Source organism: Elephantulus edwardii, unplaced genomic scaffold, assembly GCF_000299155.1.
Source record: "Elephantulus edwardii isolate Elephantulus edwardi_28Jun2011 unplaced genomic scaffold, EleEdw1.0 scaffold00014, whole genome shotgun sequence".
Lineage (NCBI taxonomy): Eukaryota > Metazoa > Chordata > Mammalia > Macroscelidea > Macroscelididae > Elephantulus > Elephantulus edwardii.
In genome coordinates, this window is record NW_006399764.1 from 15,958,893 (window position 1) to 15,982,670 (window position 23,778).

The 23,778-nt window shown below is 47.1% G+C and overlaps 1 protein-coding gene across 1 annotated transcript in view; it reads left to right on the forward strand.

Annotated features, from left to right (window-relative positions):
- The first annotated feature begins 299 nt into the window (after positions 1-299).
- Positions 300-23,778, forward strand: part of LOC102851198 (probable UDP-sugar transporter protein SLC35A4-like) — a 104,375-nt gene continuing 80,896 nt past the window's right edge. Inside the window, exons 1-2 of the mRNA XM_006881352.1 lie at positions 300-459; positions 741-853. Coding sequence (XP_006881414.1) covers positions 300-459; positions 741-853 — 273 coding nt within the window. The remainder of the gene's footprint in view (positions 460-740; positions 854-23,778) is intronic.

Here is a 23,778-nt window from a genome sequence, read left to right on the forward strand (position 1 = left end):
TCTTCTGTCATCCTTGGTCATTGCCCAGCTCTCTGATACATAGCAAGTAATTGCAAAGACCATGGCCAAGACCTGACATCCTTGCTCTTCAGCACTCTGGAGAGGTCCGTGACAGCAGATTAATACATGCCATTCGATTAGCTGATCATCCTCGAAAGGTCATATCCTCTTCAGGATGCTTCTGGAAAATTCTAAACTTTGGTCTTATTAAGGGAGTAGTGTTCCTTCTACAGGGTGATTAGAGGAGGGACAGGATGACCTGGACAGGAACCAATGCATTTCCGGATCCAGGAGACATCATGGCTCCAAATGCTCTTGAGATGGTAATGACCTCTGAGGAGGAGGCGGAGATTGCTACTGGCTATGTGAGAAGCTATGATGTTCCTGTGTTCAAAGAACAGGGCCCGCTTTGCTGCCAGAGGTGTGACTCGCCAGCCTTTTCTGGCCAGGCCTTCCAAGGTGGGTAGATGTAGAGAGACTACTTTCTTTCTTGTCATTTGTTGCCTTGATCAAAATGGATTTGCATGATCCAGGGAGCGCTCATGGTGCAAAAGACAGTGCAGTGCTTTGTTTCTTCTCAAAGACTATGGCAGCTGGAGCGAATTCCACTTGCAGTGTGCATGTTCACACATGATCGTATAAGTGCACGCGCTGACTTTGAAGCTAAGAATAATGAAGACAGAAAGGACCTGGTAGGACAAGCTGCCAGGTGTGTCCACAGTCTCCACCTGCGGCCCCAGATCTGGGCCATGTGGCAGCAGAGCCCAGGCTGGCTGCGGTGACGGCTTACACCTGGGCCAGCTGGTGGCTGCAGATGCTGCTTTGTTGGTCCCCAGCCCAGCTCAGGCCCTTTGTGAGACCACTGGGCATGCAGTGCTGTGGAGACCTCAGCCAGGCTCAGCACACCTGTGTCCCTTCCCCACACACTTGTAAAGGCGCTAATGGGGCCAAAGGTAGGTGTTCAGGGCACCCTAGCTTCCTGCTGTATTTGAGCCCTTTCCTTGCAAATGGAAATGGAGCTCACCTCACAAACTTTGAATAAGGAAGGTACAGTCAAAACATTGACCAAATGACCCAGACATTCATCTAAAATAGATGAGGCCCTCAAGACTTTGTGGAAGCCTAAAGTGCAGGGCCCAGGAGGGAGTGTGGGGCAGTCCTGTTGTTCGTTGTTGTATACCGTGGAGTCAGAACCAACCCATAGCTGACCCTCCAGTGGGTTTTTAGAGACAGTTAATCCACAAGGTGGGGTGGGGGATTGCCCATCCTTCACCATGGAGTGGCTGGTGATCTCAAATCATGTGCCTTTGGGATTGCAGCACAGCTTCTTGCCACTAAGCCACCAACATAAACTTGAGGGGCAGCTAGACATTCACATACACACTATTATAACTCTGTGTCCATGGGTAAGTCTCACTGGAAATGCCCGAGAGTTGTGATTCCTATATATAGCTATGGACATATACAGTATTCCCAGCAATATTTAACAATTCTTAGTTCTTCCTCTTGATCAAGTATCTCCACACTTGTTTTTACAACAGGCAATAATGGGATGTTCCTGTTTGCAAACTATAGAACACAAATTTTAATAAAAAGTATAGTTTATTAACATTCTTGGCACCAGTAGCCAGGAAATCAAAAAACGTATTGCCATGGGAAAGTCTGCGGTTAGGGACCTCTCTAAAGTACTCAAGAGCAACGGTGTCTCTCTGGAGACTAAGGTGCACCTGATACAGGCCATGGTTTTTGCAATCACTTGTTATGCATCAGAGAGTTGGACAATGACTAGGGAGGATAGAAGGAGAATTGACGCCTTTGAGCTGTGGTGCTGGAGAAGAGTATTGAATGTACCATGGACTGCTAGAAAACAAACAGATTCATCATAGAAAGGGTTAAACCAGGCTGCTCCTTGGAGGCAAGGATTCTGGGGCTTCACCTGACATACTTTGGACATGTTGTAAGGAGAGACAGGTCTTTAGAGAGGGACATCATGCTGGGAAGAGTAGAGGGACAACACAGGAGGGGAAGACCCTCTATGAGGTGGATTGATTCAGTGACTGGGGTAATCGGGATGGGTGTGTCAGAGGCAATAAGATTGGCACAGGATAGAGCAGAGTTTAGGGCTGTTGTACATAGGGTCGCTATGAGTCGCAAATGATTCAACAGCACATAACAACAACAACAATAGTTTATTAGAGGGCTTACTCAGATCTCATCATATGTGGGAGGCTAGAGAGCCTGCCTTAGAAAAAATACCCAAACCTTACCCTTAAGACACAGAGAAGTCAAACCGCAACCCAGGTCACACAACAAGAAAAAGAATGTGCTTGAAGTGGGGTCTGCCTGAATCTAAAGCCCATATCTTCCATTGAGAATTGTTACCTCTTTGATGAGAAAGGCAACTTCTCTAGTTAATCTTGCTTCTCCAGTCTCTAGGACCATTTCAGACATATAGCAGGAGTAGATGAGTGGCTGAGTGAGTAAATGAAAAAAATACACTGTTCCGTCTTATTGAGAAATGTTAGATGATCATCACAAACTGTACTTAGAGTCAACCATTCCCAGGGAAGTCCAAATTCCTCATCCTGACGTCTTTACAGTTGACAATATGATGGGAACCAACTTCCTTCTGGCCACCTCATCCTCTTGCCCTGGTTCAGCCGCAGTTTATTGTCTCACAGAATAGTATTGGCTCTGCAGAAGGCTTTCTGTATCTGTCAGTGCTGGGGAAGGTCTGTGTTATTAATCTTCTCCCGCATCTAGGAATTTCTCAGTGCAGGGTCCCCAGGTTGAAATGACATGCTGTGCTCCTGGCTTTTCCTTCCTAGTGGAAGGAGGTTCCTCTATCTGTTCACTCCTTTCTCACCTGTATCTCTTGTAAGATAAAATGGTGTTGTAGGCCACACCCCCAGGAAACTCTCCTTGCATCAGATCAAGACTGTGACCTGGGAGGGTCTTACATCCTACCTCAATCCCTGAGTATCTGATTGCTAATCACATCAGATCACATCACGCAGGATGATTACATCATTACACATCTTCCAAATCGTTGAGAATCATGGCCCAGCCAAGCTGGCACACAGTTTGAGGAGACGTGATCTAGTCCATGACAGAGAATCAGCTTGACAAAAGTATGCTTGATTTCATTTCGGTTACGTTTTTGTCTCTAATTCAAGGTCTTGTCTAAAGAGTGCAGGAAGTGTGGAGTGCAGGAAGTCTCGTTCTGACATCCAGTTGGTCTCTGTGGTGCCCAGGACACAGTGAACACCCAGGGAGGTTCCATGAGCAGATGGTCTGAGCCTAGTGGTGGTCAGTTCTCTCCTGCTTTAGTCCTTGCTGCCTCAGGCATGGCCCCAGCCCCTCCCTGCCGTGGGAAGGGGTGTGAAGGGGAATTCTGGGCTCAGCAGCAGCTTCCATGTGGTCAGGCTCTGGTGTGGGCGGCAGTGGGAGGCACAGCTGGCCGGCCAGGGCTGGGGACGCCTCAGGGGGACGCAGCCTGGGCCAGGGCAGAGTGTGTCAGCCAAGTGGAATCCCCGTGGCCTCATTTTCAAAGTCATTTGCAAGGCCGAGCTATTGCTTTGTCTGCGCCCAAGGACCCCCCACTCTCAGCCGCAGCCTGGGAAAATGTGTGCAGTCAGGGCCGCTGCGACCTCGGGAAGCAGCACAAGCGGACCGGCAGCTGTTGTGTGGAATCAGCCTGGCTGCCCATCCCACACGGTGTGAAGCTGGCCTGCACGGGGAGGGGAGCCCAGAGGGCATTGCACGGACTCTGTCCATGCTCTCCACCCACCCACGCAGGTTCCTGAGAATTTCACTCTCCTTCATCCTTCCACCAATTGCTCTATGACCCAGGGTGAGTGCCCTGGCTGCTCCCAGCCCCAGCTTTCTGGGGATTGCAGGTTGGGAGAGGGAGGGATCGGTAGCGCACAGGTCCTGATCTGATCTTATCAGTAAGATAAAGAACATGGAAGCAACAGGTACACAGAAAATCACCAATCATATCTATTTGTTGAGCAAGCTGTCCTTATATGCCAGAGAGTTAGTGCCGACCTATAGCTAAGCCGCCAGGGAGTTTTCAGAGGCTATTAGTTGTACAGGAGGAGAATGCCCGGCTTTTCCCCACCGAAAGCTGGAAGATTAAAATGCCCACCTTTGGTTTGGCAGTGCAACTCCTTAACCCCTGGGCCACCAGCGCCAGAGAAGTCCGCTAAGTCCTCTCTGACGTCTTGCGCCTGCACATTCCTGGAATGACGACCACTGTCCCAGACTCAAGCTAAGTCTGCAGTGTCTCCTCTCCCCAGACTCCATGTTAAAGGCTGGACTGACCAGATGGGCTTGGTTTCTTGGGATTTGCAAGTGGAAGTAAAAGGAAGCCCCGCCAGGCCCTTGCGATCATGTTGAGTCTGACTCAAGGGGTTGCTCTGTGACACAGAGTAGGATGGCTTCAGAGTGCTTAGACTGCCATCCCTCTATGAGCACGTGGCCTGACCTTTTCCTCATGACATGACTGGATAGAATCCAACCACCAACCTCTAGGGCTGGCGCCAAGTCATTTATGCCTTCCAAGGACTTAAGGGAAACAGAGGCAAAGGATTCAGAGAGCTGGCTGGGGCAGCAGGAGATGATATAGGGCGATGATCTCAAAATGATGTCAGGCTAATGCTCAGAGGCGCATCACTAACTAGCCATGCTTTTCCCTCCTAGTCTGTCCTCCTCTGGAGCTCCACTGAGACCTGACCGCTTTGGTGACCCTGCTAGCATTCAGAATACTGATGCCATAGCTTCTGGCATTGCAGTAACACACAAGTCATGATGATGTGATATGATGGTCAACAGTGGCAGCCAAATAAATATGAATCTCTCTCATTTGATGACAGTGAGTTCCACCTATATCTGTGTGTAATACTCCAGATGACTGGATACCATCTGTGGATCTCAGAAGAATGGCAGTGACATCTCGGGTCATACTCAGGTGACTCTTTGGCCCCTGCTGCCACTTGGCTCTTCCATTGTTTTTCACTAAGACAAGCTCTCTGCCTCAAAGTGGCTGCGGCCCTATACATGCCAGGTAATGGGAGGCGCAGGTGCCCAGCTATCCCAACAGTCTGTCTCATTATTAAAACTCATACATCACATGCTGAAGCAAATACCCACCGTGGGGGAATTGGAATCCTTCAGCGTGGGCTAGATCCATCACCTTCTAAAGCAGGTACATCAGCCCGTGAATCAAACACATCACCTTTGGATGAGATGGACTCCCAGTCGAATTAGATGCATCGCCTATTGAATCAAATGCAACTCTGATTGAATCAGAAACTGCGCCTCACCTAGTAAATCATCTAAATATTACCCACATTACAAGTTCGGAATGGCTGTCTCGCCAATACATTTTAACAGACGACGTGTTAAAGCTGCTATAACATTTAAACAATTACCTGCAGAAACGAACCCAATACATCCTTCATCCAGCCAGATGAACAGGAGGCAATACCACCCAGATATCCGGCCTCTGTGCTCCCCCTTTCTCCCAGGGCACTCACCTCCCCGCTGGAGTAATTTCTCCTGCAGACACATGCTGAGGTGAGGTAGGGGTGGGAGTCCTGACCGCAGCCTGGGGGAGGCCTGAGTGAAATCTAAGACAGCAGACCAGATGTGGGCCTATCCAATGGCTGCATAACCTACAAAATGAAGAATACTTTAAAAAAAAAATCAGAAAATCTGCATTAAAAGTTTAGATTTTGAGCTCCATTTAACATGCTAAGAACTGGTGATACTAGGACTATACACCTCCTATCAGAGTCCAGAGGCTGCTGTTATATACCTAGCTGCTAACCAAAAGATTAATAGTTTGAGTCACCCAGGAAGAAAGACCTGGCAATCAGTTTTCACAATCATCCATCGAAAACCTTATGGTGGCCAGCTCTGCTCTGATACACGTAAGGTCATCACAAGTGGGAATGGCTTGGTGGCAACCGGTGGCAGTGATGATGGGGTATTTTTTTCAGAAATAAATTGTCAGATCAATGGCGACCCACTCAGGGCATTCCTCTCGATGAACTCAAACTTCACACCTTTCAGTTTGTAGTTGAGGATGTTACTGATTGCATTTCCCAAGGACTCTGCCCATGCTCAGGGGGAGGCAAAGTGAAGGATAAGACCCTCAATGACATGAATTGACACAGTGACTGCAGCAATGGCTGCACAGCAGATTGTGAGGGTGGTGCAGGTTCGGGCACAGGGTGTCCTTCTGTCCTTAGGTCTCTATGATGACTCGGTGGCACCTAACAACAGTTTGAAAGGAAGGACCCCTGAGGGTACGGTACAACCTCAGAAACCTGATGGAGCGTCACTGGGAGTTGGCATTGATTTGATGGTAACAGGTTTGGTGGGGTTTGTTTGAAGGGAACAATTGCAAAGACTCTAAGGTCATATTTTCAAATCATCACTTAAATTTTTACTTGGGGAGGTGGAGGAGGGCACTGAGGGTGACAGACAGGGGACTGATGAAGTTGGCGCTGTGGTTTTGGAAAACTCTTTGAATGGTCACATAGAGATGAGATTGCAGATCTGGGGGACGTTCTGTCTTATGTCCTTGTAGCCACCTGGAGATATGTCCCAACCTCCTGCCCGCCAGCCAACATCCTCATTACATGGCAGAACATAACATTTTAACAGACGTCATGTTAAAGTTGCTATAACATTTAAACAAGTACCTGCAGAAATGAACCCAATGCATCCTTCATCTGGCCAGACGAGCCAGAGGTATCACTACCCAGCTATCCATCCTTTCTGTCCCCCTTTCTCCCAGGGCACTCACCACATCCAAGAGGATGCCCTTCAGTTCCGGTGTTACCACCTTAAATGCTTATACACACAGCGTCCAGTGTGTTATTTTAAAGTTACATCCTATGTATTACATAAATGCTGAATTTAGTACTCTGTCAATGATCATAGAGTTCTTTCCTCAGCTAATTGCACGTAAACTGTACTATCACAATTACACTGTGTTGTATTTGCGTCTAAGTGTCAAAAGCAGTGATTTTGTTCAAAGTAAACAGTGCAAGAATAGTGTAATGTTAAAACCCTGCTTTAGCTTTCTGCTTTTTAAAATATGTTCGGAGTTCTAGGAGGAGACAGCCCGATGCTGTGGCCTGGAAAGGCTCTGGCAGAGCCTTCACCTGTCTGGTCTTCTAACATGAGCAGAGCTGTGGCTGTCTCTATCAGCTGCCCTGGAGAGTGGCCTCGCTCTGTATTTTGACTCTTGGTTTGGACTGTGGTCTGGCCTCAGCCTGTTCTATTCCCAGTGAAGTCCCTGGTCCTTGAAAGTGGCAAATGCTTGCAGAAGACATGCTCCCATCTGGTCACTGGTTGGTGACCGAGAGGGCAGTGCTGAGAGCAGAAAAGGGAAGATCAAGACAGTCAACTTGGTGGTGACTATAGTGGGCTGGATGCCGGGGGTGACGGGGACAGGAGGTGACTTGGCCTCTGGCTGGCCTCGGGGAGGAAGAAAGTCACTTAGGGAACAATCAGATTATCTAATAATTGAAACATACTGGAGCCAGGCCCATCTCCATGAACAAGGCATTATCCAGTCCTCGCAATCCAAGGACTCAGCGTTATTTTCATTTTTACAGTTAGGCTGAGAATGCTAAGGTTTTATGGCTTTAAATGAGTTGTTACCATTTTGAAGGTGGGAATACTGAGGCTCCAGACACTCAACTTGCTTAGTTAAGGCCCCAGGGTTAGCTGATGGGAGAGTTGGGATTTTAATGCAAACATATCTGACTCTGAAGCCGGTGCCCTTCACGATTCCAGAAGAGACTGAGTGTGAGACCCTGTAACTTGCCCCCAGGAAGTCAGGGACTCGGTGAGGAGGGCCTAGGAGGGCTGTGACTAACAACCAGGAGGTGGGGCACCCCGTCTCATTTCCAGCAAAGGGCTGGGCCTTCCCCCCAGAGCTCACCCGCCCCGTGCACACCCAATTCTACCTGGAAAAAGGGCCTCCTGCCCAGGAGTGTCTGGAAAAGGCTCTGCTTGGGTTCTGGGCAAGCGGGTGACTCTCATCTCTTGTGTCAAGGGAGTTGCCAAGTCCCTTTCTGACTAGCCTGCTCAGAGGTGACTGCAGCTGGAGGCTGGGGTGAGATCTGTCTTGGATACTTAACGCTACCACAACAGAAATTCTACAAATGAGTAGCTTAAAGAAAAGAAATTTATTGTCTCACAATTCAGGAAACTAGAAATCCACATTTGGGGCATTAGCTTTATAAAGAGGTCCTTTGTAGGCAACCTACAAAGTGAGTTTCTTATTGTTCCTTGATATCTATTTCCCCCGTGTGTGTATATTTGTCACAGATTGAACTGTGTCCCCCCCAAAATATTAATACATAGGCCATAATATATTCAAGGTTTTGTAGTTGTGTGTTGCAAATCCTAACCTCTATTGAGGTTAATGATATGGGATTAAGGGCAGTTCTGTAATAATATCATCATCTTCCATAATGACCTAAGATTTAATCAGCCAATTGGCTGTGATATTGTTGTTGTTGTTGTTGTTAGGTGCCATTGAGCCAGTTAGCACTTATAGGGAGTTCTGTTGGCCTAGTAGTAGGAAACTGCACTGCAATCTCGAAGGCATGAGGTTTGAATCCACCACAGCAACCCTAGGAGTAACAGCCTGAAATCGAGTCCTATCCGGCACCATCCTCATAATTTCTGCTGTTATCGCACATTCTTGTAGTCACTGTGTTAGTCCATCTCACCGAGTGTCTTCCTCCCTTTCACCGATCATCTGTTCTTCCAAGCGTGATGGCTCTCCCCAAGGCCTGTTTCCTCTGAACAACATGTGGAACATATGTTAGACGAAGCTTCATGATTCTTGCCTCTAAGGAGCACCTTGTTTACACTTCCTTCAAGACACATTTGTTTGTTCCTTTGGTAGTCCATGGTTGTTGTTGTTAAGTGTCACTGAGTTGTAGATGACTCATGTAAATGAAAGACCTGACTACCTGCTGTATCACTTTCATCATTTCTCCAGGTTCATAGGGTTTCTGGAGACAAGCTATTTCGGAAGAAGATGCTACTCCTGCTTCCAAGCTTGTTTTAATCGGGAAGCTCCACCAAACACCGTCTGCCCTGGGTAACCGTTATCACATTTGAAGCATCAGTGTCACAGTGTTTAGCATCACAGCACCCACGAGTTACCTCTGTACGGCAAGTGGACAGACCAGTGCTATGTAACTTAGAGGAATGTTTGACCAAAAACAATTAAAACCAGGCCTGAAGGCTGCAGATTAAAATCACCCACCTTTGGATTTGTAGCGTCACTTTCTGTCCACTAGGCCCACAGAGCTCTCTCTTTGTTGTTGTTAAGTACCATCGAATCCATGGCTTATTCATATATTTAATATTTTTCTCTAACAACACAATTCAAAGTCATCCATTCTTCTGGCATCCTTATTCATTTTCCAACTTGCACATGCATGTGAAGGATTAGAAAATACCATCACTGGAGTCAGGTACATCTTAATTTTTAAGCTCATATCTTTGCTTTTAAGCACTTTAAAGAGTTCCATGACAACATATTTTTCCAATACAACACATTCCTTGATTTCTTGGCTATTATTGCCATGTGTGTAAATTGTGAATCCAAGTGGAATGAAATATGAAGCTGTAAAGGGATGCCTTTTAATAAGCTCACAGTCCTGAACTGGTATAAGGGGAATTTTCCTGTGTCACGGCCTGTGTCACCTTTTGTCTTACAGGAGGTAAAAGGAGAGAAAATTATGCAAAGAAGAGGGGGCCATAACACCATCAAGAAAGAAAAGCCAGGAATGGAGTATGTTCTCTGGATCCAGATGCTGGGAAACTCCTGGGATCAGGAGAGACAGTGGGAAAGTCTTCCCCAGAGTTACCACCCTGAATTCGGACATCTAGCCTTCTAAACTGTAAGCAAATAAAGTTCTGTTTGTTAAAGTCACCCCTTATGGTATGTCTATTACAGCAAGATAACTAAGACAGCATCTCTATGTCTTTTCTGTTCTTAAAATCCAGAGATAATGAGATTAAGGGTCCACTGTACTCTGGCATGACCTCATTATCATAACAAAGAACTCCTATTTCCAATCGGGTTAATATTTACAGATACAGGGTTAGGACTTTACAGCATATTTTTCACGACACAACGGTCTCTATGGGGTCTGACCACAGCCCTCTTCGTGCCAAGCTCAATGTCCTCCCTCCTTGCACAGTCTGTGCTTTGCAATTAGCAGCCTGGCCAGCTGAGACACTCAGCTGACAGCCTGAACTTTTCTAGCCAAAGTAGCCTTCCATGCCTGAGGTCTCCTGAGATCCTCAAAGGTCACAAGAAAAGAGCCTTTTCTACGAGCTCCTGCAGATTGGCGTGAAAGGTTCCTGCTTTAGCAAGTCTCTGTTTATGTTCACAGAGCCTCAGTCGAGGCCACCAGTGTGGGATTGGAGGAGCAGTAGGGACATCGTGTCTCTACCTGGAGTCCCCCAAATCAGAACTGCTGTAGGCTCAGTGGGTGCCTGACCCTTCTCTGGCTGTGGGATCCTTTGTTCACACACTGTCTTCTTCAGAAGCCAGACTAGAGAGGTTAAATGTGGTTAATGTGACGTTGGAGGAAGAGATGCGATGGGGGTAGAGGAGAAAAGGATACTGGGGCCCTGGGTTCCCTATAAAGGAGCGTAAGTGCCATGTTCCAGACAACGAGGCTTGAAGGGTTCCGGGCAGCAGCTTTGGAATGGATATTGCAGTTACTGTGGGATGACAGAAATAAAGGGAAGGCTGAAAGCCCCATTAGGACATCATTAAAATGAAAAATGGAATTACTGAAGTCAAGTGGAATCCGACACAGCGACCCTCCACTGGGTCTCTAAGGTTGTAAATCTTTACAGGTGGAAACTGCTTTTCCCCAACTCCCCACCTTGGAATGGTTGGTGGATTCGAACCCCTACTCTTTCAGTTTGCGGCCAAACTCTCTCTGTGACATGACACATGGGAGTCATCTTTAGGTTTTCATTGTTGTTGAGTACCATTTGCACAGGACTCTCCCATAGCTGACCTTTTGGCAGGTTTTCAGGTGCAGTAAGTAGGAAGCTCTGGTGGCCTAGTGGCAAGAAGCTGCCCTGCAATCCTGAAGGCACGCAGTTTGAGGCCACCAGCTGCTCCGCGGGAGAAAGATGGGCACTCTCCTCCCAGGAAATTAACGGCTTTTGAAAACCGTGGGAGGGTCAGCTATGGATTGGTTCCGACTCTATGGTAACAACAACAACAACAGATTGAACAGGAGGAGATTGCCTGTCTTTCTCCCAATGAGCAGCTGGTGAATGCAAACCAGGTACCTTTTGGTTGGCAGTGCCACTCAGTACCACTAAGCCACCAGCACAACCTGTTCCAAATTGAAGATGGTGAGGGGCTTAAGGCAGGCAGCTGTTGTTGTTGTTGTTGTTATGTGCCGTCGAGTCGCCTGCGACTCATAGCGACCCTATGTACAACAGCCCTAAACTCCGCTCTGTCCTGTGCCAATCGCACTGTCTCTGATACTCCCATCCCAATTATCCCAGTCACTGAATCAGTCCACCTCATAGAGGGCCTTCCTCTCCTGCGCCGTCCCTCTACCCTCCCAAGCATGATGTCCCTCTCCAAGGACCGATCTCTCCTCACTACATGTCCGAAGTAAGTTAGACGGAGCCTCAGAATCCTTGCCTCCAAGGAGCCACCCGGTTTAACCCTCTCCAGGACAAATCTATTTGTTTTCCTAGCAGTCCATGGTATTCTCAATACTCTTCTCCAGCACCACAGCTCAAAGGCATCAGTTCTCCTTCTATCCTCCTTGGTCATTGTCCAACTCTCTGATGCATAACAGGTGATTGCGAAGACTATGGCCTGTATCAGATGCACCTTAGTCTCCAGAGAGACACCACTGCTCTTCAGCACTTTGGAGAGGTCCCTAACAGCAGACTTTCCCATGGCAATGCGCCTTTTAATTTCCTGGCTGCTGGTGCCAAGACTGTTGACTATGGGGCCAAGCAGACTAAAGCTGTGTACATTCTCAATCTCTTCACCATCCATCCTGATGCTGCCGATTGGTCCAGTGGTGAGAATCTTTGTCTTCTTGACATTGAGCCTCAATCCATATTGCAGGCTACAGTCCTTGACACTCTGCAGCAGGTGCTTCAGGTCCTCCTCAGTTTCAGCAAGCAGGGTTGTGTCATCCGCATAACGCAGATTGTTGATAAATCGTCCACCAATCCTGACCCCACATTTCTCCTCATAGAGCCCAGCCTCCCGGATAATCTGTTCTGAATATAGGTTGAAGAGGTATGGAGATAGGATGCATCCCTGGCGTACGCCCTTCCCAATTTTGAACAATGCAGTGTTCCCTTGCTCTGTTCTGACGACTGCCTCCTGGTCCAAGTATAAGTTTCACATTAGAACGATCAAGTGTTCTGGGATTCCCATTCTTCTCAGAGTCAGCCACAGTTTGTTATGATCTACACAGTCAAATGCCTTTGCATAGTCAATGAAGCACAGATAGACATTCCTCTGGTATTCCCTGCTTTCAGCCAAGATCCATCTAACATCAGCTACAATATCTCTAGTGCCACGACCCCTTCTGAAACCAGCCTGGACAGAAGAGGCAGGCAGCAGAGGTAGAAATTTCTGGAACATTTAGGAGTTACTTGAGGGAAATGAATAATTGGATTTGAGGGAGGGCTATTCAGGGAGAAGGTTGGGCTGGGAATATTTGGCAGGTGACCTAGAAGTCTGTGAGCTAAGCAGAGCCTTTGAGAGAGTAAAGACTGGAACACAAATCTTCAGGTGTCACAGGGGTGCAGAATGGGGACCAGGTGCCACTGGAATAGTTTTGTATGTGCCCAGTGGGATCATTGGGTAACAGAGCTTCCCCCACTTTCATTCTGGTCCCCACTGGCCCACTGGCTCAGGGGTGAAGACTTAGGGACCCTTTCTTCCCACTCAGCTGGAACATTCTGGAACCGGGGTGGAGCTGGAGTTGAGGTCCGTGCTGTGGGTGGCAGGCAGCATGTTCACCGCCTCTCACAAGGTGCTCTTTGTGGTCCCAGGACGGCGTTAGGATGGGTTCTCCTTGAGCAAACAGAAAAAGCAAACACGGGCAGGTCCCACAGCCAGCTGTACGCGGGAGGCGGCCCTGAGAGAAACTACTGACTTATGTCATTTTGCCCCCGATCGACCTCTTGAAGCGAGAGGTTAAACGTTCCTTTAAAAGCCCTGCTGGGCCTCGGAAGTCAGCTGAATGGCCTTTCTGTGCTCCGGCTGCCCGGGCGCAGGCCTGGCTTTGTGCAGGGTTATAAAGGCCGGTTTATGGGCCAGTGCGCTAAGGACAGGCCAGGGAGTCCCAAGGACAGGCCTGCATGCCGAGTGGCCACTTGACTACAGGTGTGACCTCAGGCCGCCTGCTTCACCTGTTTATACCTTAGTTTCCTTGACTGAAAAATGGGAGTCCTGATAGCACTGGGGGCCCCAGGGGGGCCGTGAGCGGAGCTAATTGATGGTGAAGTGCACCCTGGACGGCTCCGGCACCAGTAAACTGCTCGGTAATTGTGCGCGTTGGCAGCCCCGCGCAGGGCAGGCTTCCCAGGCCGGGGACAGTGGGGCCAGAAGGCCTGGCTCAGCTAAACGCCAGCCCCTCACCCCGCCGCACCCTCCCCAGTGAGCCCCTGGCAAGGTCAGCTCTCATCTCCCGGAGATTTCTCTCCATGGCACTGCTGCCCGCTCAGACCTGCTTTTAACCTTCTTTTCTGCAAGATGCTGCTGTTTCTTTCACTGACACCAATCCAATGTGCACAGTGGCATTAGCTGAGTGGCCTGACTCCTCCTGCTAGGGTCAATTGAGGGGGATTCTATCACTCCCATTCAACAGATGTGGAAACTGAGGCTTGGAGAATGTAAGCTCTTTGTAAGCTCTCACTGAAGCCTCTCCCTCATCATCCCAAATAGAGGAATGAGGCAGTCCTGGGATGAAGAGGCAGGTATTTGAACCCAGAATTCTCGGGCTTCAGAGGTCAGGCCTTTCCCTCATGCTGTGCTTTCTCTGTTGACTCTGTTTCATGGATGTTGTTCCCAGGACAGAAGCATCAATGTTCTGGGTGCAAGGAAGTCAGGCAACTACTCCCATTTCTGGTGTAAAACTGTCATGTGGCTGAACCTCTTATTTTAAACTCTGACACTTCAAGTCTGCACTGCAGCTGGTGATCATATACTCTCTAGTATGTAACAGGTATCAGTATATCAAAATGAGCTATGGTGGTCCTTGCCCAGGAACTAGAAGTTTGATGGTTCGGATCCACCCAATGTTCCATGGGAGAAAGACACAGCAGTTTGCTTCTGTAAAGATTCCCTTTTGAAACCTGAGAGGGTCTGGGCCCTAAAGGGTCACTGGGAGTCTCAGACAAGGGGTTGGATTTTTGGTATTAGTTTATCAGGATTCTGTAGATGATGCAAATGGTTAAACAATTGATTACTAACTGCAAGGTTGAGGGTTCTAATCCACTCACGCGTGCTTCAGAAGAAAGGCTTGGCAATCAGCTTCCAGAAGGTCAGAGTCTTAGAAACCCTCTGTTGTCATTATTGTTACATGCGGTCAAGTCAGAACCAACTCGTAGCTAAGCTTTCAGCAGGTTTTCAGAACTGCCAATTGCGTGGGATGAAATTGTCCTCTCTCCCTCAGAATAGCTGGTGTATTCAAACCTCTGCCGTCAGGTGGGTAGAACAACGCTTTAACCAGTAGGCCACCAGAACTCTATTGAAAACTCTATGGAGAGAAGTTCTGCTGTGCACACATGGAGTTACCAGGAGTTGGAAACGTGATCTACAACCACTGAGTTTGGGTTAGTGGTTTATCTGTTCTGCCCAGCGCTGCTAAGTGAGCCCCTGGTCGGGAATTGTGCCTTGGATGTCCTGTGACAATATGCATGTATAGAATATTCTGAGCCTTGTATTAGCCTCTATGACCCCCACAGAGCAGAGTCCAGTGGTGAGGCAGGCTGCATGACAAGCGCTTCCTGCTGTATAAAACCGGCCTCCTTCTCTTAGGTCTACACGGCTCGACTTGTCAACGTGCCAGCCTTTGAGCAGGCGGTTTCCCTGGGAAACAGTGTGTGCTATCTGCTTGCCTCAGAAATGGGCACAGCGTGGAGGCTGAACTGACCCTGCTAGAGTTTCACGTCGGTGCCAGTTTTGTGGGAAGTTTGGGTTTGTAGATTGCATCAATGGAGACCTCAACCCACGGCTATATGGGGAGCCAGGCTTGCCCTTGCTGGGCTCAACCAAAGGGCTAAACCTGCCGTCCCTGGTCACTGCCCTTAGATGTCCAAGGCTTATCTTTAGGGGAGCAGACTATTATGGAGTGGCTGGTGGGTTTGACTGGTCAGTGGGAAAGAGTGCTTAGCCCCTGTACAATTAGGGTTTATTCTGGATGGAACAACACAAATTCTCCCAGCTACTCCTGTGTCATAAGGAAAAATATCTAAAACCATCGACAAAGGGATGGCGGGCATTGTTTAATCTGATGTTTCCAAAATGGTTAGATCTATGAGCCAGATAAAGGAGGCCTGGTGGTGCAGTGAGGAAGCACTTGACAGTTAACTAAGAGGTCAGTGGTTTAAACACACCCCAAAAACTCTTAGGGAGGAAAGACCTAGCAATCTATGCCAGTAAGGTTTGTTCTGTTCCTTTAGGACTCTTGCTGTGTGCTGTTTTCAGACACAGTTAACATGGGAGGAAATTGTCCATTCTTCTCTTGCAGAGCAACTAGTAGATTCGAATCTCATGCCTTTGGGATTGCAGTGCAGCTTCTTGCCACTGAAAATGCTGAGGTGGCTTACAACAGCAGCACGAGTCAGGAGTCCCTACTGCTGTAAATACCAGGCTGGTAACTGGGGTTGGAGGTCAGAGTCCACCCCTAGATATCTTCGAATAAAGGGTCTGGCATTTACTTCCAAAACACCAGCTATTGAAAGCCCTTCAGACCTCAGCACAGCCCCACGCCAGGACTTGAAACCTGAAATGTCTCCATCATTAATGGTTCCGCAGTGCTGGGCGCTGGGTACCTGAAGCAGAAATGAACTGAGACAGTGGCAGAGTGGTCCCAGCTTGTCCTGCATGCATGCTTCCTGGAATGACCCGTGCTCCTCATGCTTCCAGTACTGGTTCTTGCCAATGGAACACAGACGGAGAGAGAGAGAGAGAACACGGGGCTGTGTTTAGATGGAGGTGGGGGGTCAATTTTCAGAATATCAGCGTGCTCAGTCTGCAGATGAGATTATAAGAAGGTCCAATCATTTGAGGGTTTGATAGGATCACACACACACACACACACACACACGTGTAGGGAACGCTGGTGCGCTCTTCTTCAGCACCTGCGAGCTGTTACTAGAGGAAGGGCTGCGTCCATCCAGGAGGTACAGCTGACCTTGAGACCTCCTTTCCTGAAGCAACTTTTCTGGGATCTCTTCCTGTCTGTTGTTTGCTCCAGCAGGCATCACCTGTCCCTTGTTTCTCAATGTTCTAGCATCTTCGAGCTCTCTCCTTTTCGTTCCCCAGTGGAATCTGAAGAAAGAAGCTAAGGCCCTCACATTAAAAGGGCCAACAACGGCTACAACTTAGAGTGTTGCCTCGTAAGAGTTTTACCCACCCCCCCACCCTGAAATTAATGGGTGTTAGGGTGGGGTCTCAGACCTCAGGGAGCAATGGTGGGGCAGACAGCACTCCCGAGACCCTCAAAAGCACTTCCTACAAAGGACTGCTAAGTCATTCCACGCACAAGGCCTGCTCTGACTTCTCCGACCCTTTCTGCTCTTTGGAATCACATACAAAGACTGAGTAGTGCTTGGTGTCAGCTGACTTTGAGTCTTATAACTCGTGAGAGTCTCTGCGTGAAGGAATGAGGCAGAGCCTTGCCCTGTGGCATTTCTGTGTTTGTTGATATTCTTACATCCATTGTTAGAGGTCTTTGCATCTTAAGTGCCTTCGGATCCAGGAAGCTAGTCTCTGGGCACACTATCAGACAGAATTCTGTAGTGATCCATAAGTCTTCACTGGCTAATTCTTGAAAGTAGATTGTCAGCATGGGTGACATGGCCAGTATTTGGAGTACAGGTGACACAGCTTTCAGTATCACAACATGTGAGCCGCCACAGTGTAACAGACTGACAGACACACAGACAGAAGGACTTTGTGGGTAAAAGTCTTTACTTCTGGTTCCTTTAATACTTTCCAAACAGCTTTCCTATCCTCATCCCCCATAAAGAGGCTCCCTAAGAGCGAACCCTCTCCAGCCACTGCTGTGTTTGCGCGGCAGCTGCAGCCCGATGAGGTGCCCGAGGCCCGGGTTGGAGACCCTGCCTGACAAACAGAGCCCTGGCAGCAGCAAAAGGGCAGAGGGAAGGAGACAGCGAGATGCTGAGAGGAGCTGACAGAAAAGCGAGCCTTTGCCCTTTCCTCTTGAGAGTGGCAGTGGCCTTGATTTGAAAGCCCCAAATGTGGTGTGACCTGACCTTTGCCATCTAGGCTTCGGTGACCCCTGAAATGATGAGAGAACTTGCTCAGACTGAGACATGCCATGCGTGGAGAGTGTGTGACAATACGGTATTGCAATAGGACCAAGAAAGTAGGACGGTTTACCTCATCTAGTGTCATATTTCCCCCCTCAGTGCAGCAGGGACAGTTGCCATTGTTAAAGCCACCAGCTTTTAGCAGCAGCGCTAGGGCTGGAGACGTGAGGAGGACTTTGAAAAGCCAAGGCAAAGTTCAGCAACACACAACATGCAAGCCCAGGCCAAGTAAGTCTTTCCTTACCTTCTCCCTGAGCCGTGTTAGACCCGTGATGGAATTCCACCTCCCACCTGGGAGAACATGGTTAGATACCTGCCTCGCTCCCTCACACACTCATTGGTCACTGGAGGCTTGTTGTTCTATATTGTGAAACAGGTTTCAGCAGAGCTGCCAGACTAACACAGACTGGGAGAGAAGGCGTGACAATCTACTTTAAAAAGAAATAAATTAAAAATGTTCTTTGCAATCTACTTTTGAAAATCACTTGATCAAAGTTTTATGGAGCATAAGGGTATGATGCATGGAGTTGAATTGGGATACCAACAACATTTAAACAAATCTATGAATGACAATTGCTCTTCACCCCTTTAAAAATCTCTTTATCAATACCCATTGTCATAGATTGAGTCTTGTCCCCCATTCCAAAATGCATGGATATAATGATATAATGTGGAAGCTATGTGACGATCTCCAATGATGCCATAAACTAAATAGCTGTAGGAAGATTATGGGTGGGAATCCAAGCTCCTTAAGCTTATTATAGCCCAAACGGGAAGTGAAGGGAATTCACCCAGGATGTGCCCCCCCCCGCCCCAATATCTTTTATCTCACTAGGGATAAAATCAGTCTGTGCACTGAGCAAATTATCCAAGAAATTGGACTCTCTGAGAAGAAGGTGGCATCAGGATTGGAGGATGACTCATCAATACTGACATTATGCAGATGACAACAACCTTGCTTGCTGAAAGTGAGGAGGACTTGAAGCACTTGCGGCAGAAGATCAGAGACAAAACTACTACCCTCAGTATAGACTGCAGCTCAACATCAAAAAGATCAAAATCCTCATCTCTGGAAAAATAAGCAACATAATGACATATAGAGAAAAGATTGAACTTATCAATGACTTCATCTTACTTGGATCCATAATCAATACCTTTGGTACCAACAGTCAGGGTATACATTGCACTGGGTAAGTGTGCAGTCAGGGACCTCTCCAAATTTTTGAGGAGCAAGAATGACTACTGTGCACTGGATCCAGGCCGTGACATTTCCCATCACTTGCTATGCAATGCATACATTTGATAGCTAGACATGAGTAAAGATGACAGAAAAAGGATTGATGGCTTTGAGCTTGGGTGTTGGAGAAGAGCACTGACTATTCCGCGAACTGCCAAAAGAACAAACAAATATGTCATAGAGAAGTGCAACCACAGTGCTCCTTGAAAGGAAAAATCAAAAAGCTTCATCTCACACACTTTGGGTATGTTGTTAAGAGGGGCTATTATTTATTTGGAGAGGGACATCGTGGTTGGAGAGGTGGAGGGATGGGTAAGTAGAGGAAGACCCTCAACCCGATGGATCAGCACAGTTACTACAGCAATAGGCTCAGGGTGTCAGAGATTGCAAGGTTGACACAGGATAGGATGAGATTCAGGTCTTTTGTTCACAGGGTTGTTATAAGTCATATTCAACTCAACGGCAGTTAACAACCACAGGGATAAAATCTACCTTTGAAAATCATTCAATGATTGTCAGCTATGAGGTTTTATCTCACTAGAGATCAAAGTCCTTGGAGGCAAAGATGACAAAGCTTCACCTCACATACTTGGGGCATGCTGTTAGGAGGGTCTATTCCTTGGAGAGGAACCTTAAGCTTGGAAAGGTGAAGGATCATTCAGTGAAAGAGAAGAGCCTCAGCCAGACGGATTGACACAATTATTGCAGCCGTGGGCCAAAGTATGCCCGATGTGATGAGGATGGCACAGGATAGGTCAGGATTCAGACCTGCTGTTCATAGTTGTACTTGACTCACCAGCAATTAACAACAGCAACAGAGATAAGAGTGAACTCTGGTGGTTTATTATTGCTAAGAAGCTGAGGTGCTGAACTCAAAGACACCTGGTTTGCATCCACCAGATACTGCTTCACAGGAGAAAGATGGGCGATATTCTTCTACCTGAAAATCTGCTTTAAAGGGCTAGCTATGAGTCAGTTCTGACGCCATGGTCCTTAACAATAATGACAAACAACAAGAGAAGTAAAAGGGGATGAAATTGGGGAGAGTACGGAACCCTCAAAACCACTTTTTTTGGATCCAGAACCCTGTGAGACGAAGCTCCTTGACACCAGTGAAGGCCAGGGCACGCCGAAGTCTGCAGGGAGCCTGATGCTGCAGGAAACCAGGACTTCCCTCCAACACCAGCTGAGAGAGGATGGACATTCCCCTAGAGCCGGCATTCTGCTTTGGACGTCTAGTCTCATAAGCAATAAGAGAATAATTTCTGTTTTTGTTAAAGCCAGTCCCTTGTGGATTTGCTGTATTAGGTAGCTAAGATATCCACCACACAGTGAATAGCCTTCCCTGGTGATTCCTCCAGCACATCCTGCCCACCCAACTTCTGAAACTTCCTGATAGATGCTGCAGACTGCTTAGTCAAGACACAAGCTGACCTCCACTGGCCTAAGCATGTCCAGGACTTAAGTGCCTCAGGACAGTACGAGCAAGCAGCTTATAAAGGGGAGGTGGAGGCAGGGAGGAGAAGTACTGGGAGAGAGGCGCACTTGGCAGTGGCTTTCCACAGAGGCAGAATGTTTAACAGTTCCTAGAACAGTGCTGGTCAGCATTCCAGCTGCCAGGTACAAGGAGGTGAGATGGATATGGGAAGTTCTGGTTGCTAGGCCTGAGGGAGAGGAGGATAGTTTGCAGTTAAGGGAATAGGTCAGATTCCCAGGTCAGGTTTTCCTGCCTCTTCCATCCCCTGCCCCTGCCCCTCCAGGCTGTACTTCTGCTCCCATCAACTGAATACCTGCCTACTCCACATCAGCGGTTTTTGTTCTCTGACCTATTTTAGGCCTGCTTTGCCTGTCTTTGTAAAAGTCGTATTTGTAATTAAGTAATTTAATGAAGTGTTCTGTGCACAATGCAACAAACACAGAAAGAATGGGTCGCTGTTCCTATGTAAAATAAGATCAATACTTTGTGAAAATCCAATAATGTTTGGTTGCTAGAAGTTGTTGGTGCATTAGGCAGGGGTAAGCTATCATTCAAGACTGGGAGAAACGAACACATCGCCAGGAGGCTTTACTTGGATTCCTTGCCAGGTGTGATTTCTTGCCCAACTTTAAAGAGATGGAACTGGGGGTGGGGGGTTGATGATACGTTATTGGGTGTGGTTTACTGAGCAAAGACAACTGGACTTTCCCATCAATGGACCCATAGGAGAGATGCTGGCTCTACATCAAAGAATGGTGAGTGGACACACGTTTGTATGTTTTAAGTTAAAATCAAACATCGAAGGTGTGTAGTATAATTTTCTCTCATTTCCCTTCTTAACTATCTTTTTCCATTAACTGACCAGCCCCAGTCCACATTGTGTCAGATAAAAGGGATACTGAGTTAATAGTTAACAGTTATTGAGCATTTATTCTACGCCAGACACTGTAAGAGCTTTTTATGTGGCATCTCTTTTAATCTTCAAAATCTGCCCAAGAATGAGACTTACATTACCTTGTAGAAGTTCATAGACTCATTTTTATAGGTTCTGTTCTATCCCATCTTTTCTCACCTCCTCTTTCTTTGGCAGCGTTTAACTAACTCATCCCTGAGAAGAAACAGACACCCTTCTTCCTCAAAACTTCATGTTAGAAGGTTCTAGAGTCCTAAAGCTCTTTGGGAAGACTGTGACCTCATTTTTTTATTAGCTCCCAGAGGAGGACATATAGTGTTTTCAAAACAGCCCAACTGTGGTTCCAAGGGTTTTGTTTAATAAAATTTTATTTTAATTGTGATTTTAATGAACGTTTACAGAGAGGTTCGATTTTCATTCATTCATTGTTACACATTTCCCCTTCTCCCTTTCCCTCCTCCCCTCATTCACTTTTTAAAAAAATATTCATTCATTGTTCCACAATTGCCTACCTCCCTCCACCCAATTTTGTGAACAGATATGAAAGGTGAACTAAAAGTACAATAAATCACACCAATGTTTATTGTGGCTTTGCTCACAATAGCAAGGAGTTGGAAACAACCCAAGTGTCCATCAACAAACAAATGGATAGAGAAGCTCTGGTATATTCACACAATGGAATACTATGCAGCATTGAAAAACAAGGAACTCATGAAATATTTTATGCAAAATGGGTGACCCTGGAGGATATTATGTTGAGTAAAATATCTCAGTCACAAACAGACAAATACTGCATAATGCCACTGTTATACAAGAGGACTGACATAGGGGTTGGGGGGAGGCTGAGAAAGATGGGATAAATAATGTATACTGCATTGAAACGAATGAGGGAGAGAACTGTTTAAAAGGGATATATGATTAGGTATTATTGACATGTCAGGAGTCTGTAATGAAGGCTGCATAGTGGAGTGGACTTGGGGGGAGGGATTATATAATAATGAAAGAATTTTTCTTTTACTTTTCAAAGAGAAGAGCTAATTGGGGAGGAGGATTGGGCAGGGAGAAAAGTGTAACAATGAAAACCCAAATGGAAATCCCAAGTCTCTGTAAACTTTCATTAAAATTAATTTTTAAAAAAGTACAATAAAGATACAGTAGGCACCCATCAGTCAATTTCCCGTGAGAGGATCCCTTCCGTGTCAGAGCCATAGCTCTCAGGGGCTGAGCGAAGCGCAGCACACATCTGTCTCTCTTTCTCTTTTTTTTTAAAAATCATTTTTAAATTAATTTTAATGAAAATTTCCAGAGACTTTGGATTTCCATTCATTCATTGTTGCGCTTTTCTCCCTGCCCACCCCTCCCCCCATTACACTCTTCTCTTTGCAAAGTAAACGAAAAGTTCCCCCATTGTTTGATAATCCCTCCCCCCAGGTCCACTCTACTACGCAGCCTTCATTCTGGACTCCTGTTAGGACAATAATACTTAATCACACATCCCTTTTAAAACAGCTTTCTCCCTCATCTGTGTCAATGCAGTATACATTATTTATCCCCTCTTTCTCAGTCTCCCCCCAACCCTGATGCCAGTCCTATATTACAACAGTGGCACCATGCAGTACTTGTCCGTTTGTGACTGAGATATTTCACTCAGCATAATGTCCTCCAGGGTCACCCATTTTGAATAATATTGCCTGAGTTCCTTATTTTTTCAATGCAGCATAGTATTCCATTGTGTGAATATACCACAGCTTCTCTATCCATTCATTTATTGATGGGCACTTAGGTTGTTTCCACCTCCTTGCTACTGTGAACAAAGCTGCGATAAACATGGGTGTGCATGTATCTGCTTGAGTAGCAGTTATGGTCTCTTTGGGGTATATTCTCAGTAGTAGAACTGCTGGGTCAAATGGTATTTCTATTTGCAACTTTTTTGAGAAAGCGCCATACCGCCTTCCACAGCGGTTGCACCAATTTACACTCCCACCAACAGTGAGTAAGGGTTCCAGTTTCTCCACAACCTCGCCAGCATTTGTTGCTTACTGTTCTGTTAGATTTTGCTCTTCTGACTAGGGTGAGATGATCTCTCATAGTTGCTTTGATTTGCAGCTCTCTTAGGGCTCGGGATTTGGAGCATTTCTTCATGTGCTTGTTGGCCGTCTGAACGTCGTCTTCGGTGAAGTGTCTGTCCGTAGCCTGTGCCCAGTGTTTCAGGTCTTTCTTCTGAGGAGAATTGGGATGAATGCGAATCTCCAGTCTTGGCGTCGACAGCTGAATGTGTTAACCCTTTGTTCCACAGAAGGTCTCCTACCAGGAGAGCTAAAAGGAAATCAGCCTCTACCTAACAGCACTAGGTTGGCAGTGGTGCACCGCAGGATCTGTTCAGGACAGGAAATAAAGGGGTGCTTGTCTGTAGAGAATGTAAAAAATAATAATAAAGCCAGTCCAAGTCAATGTGGTTTTTATTATTACCAGGCATCGGCAAGCTGACACAATGTCAGCAGGAAGATGCTCCCACCCCACCCCCGCTAGTGCAGAGCC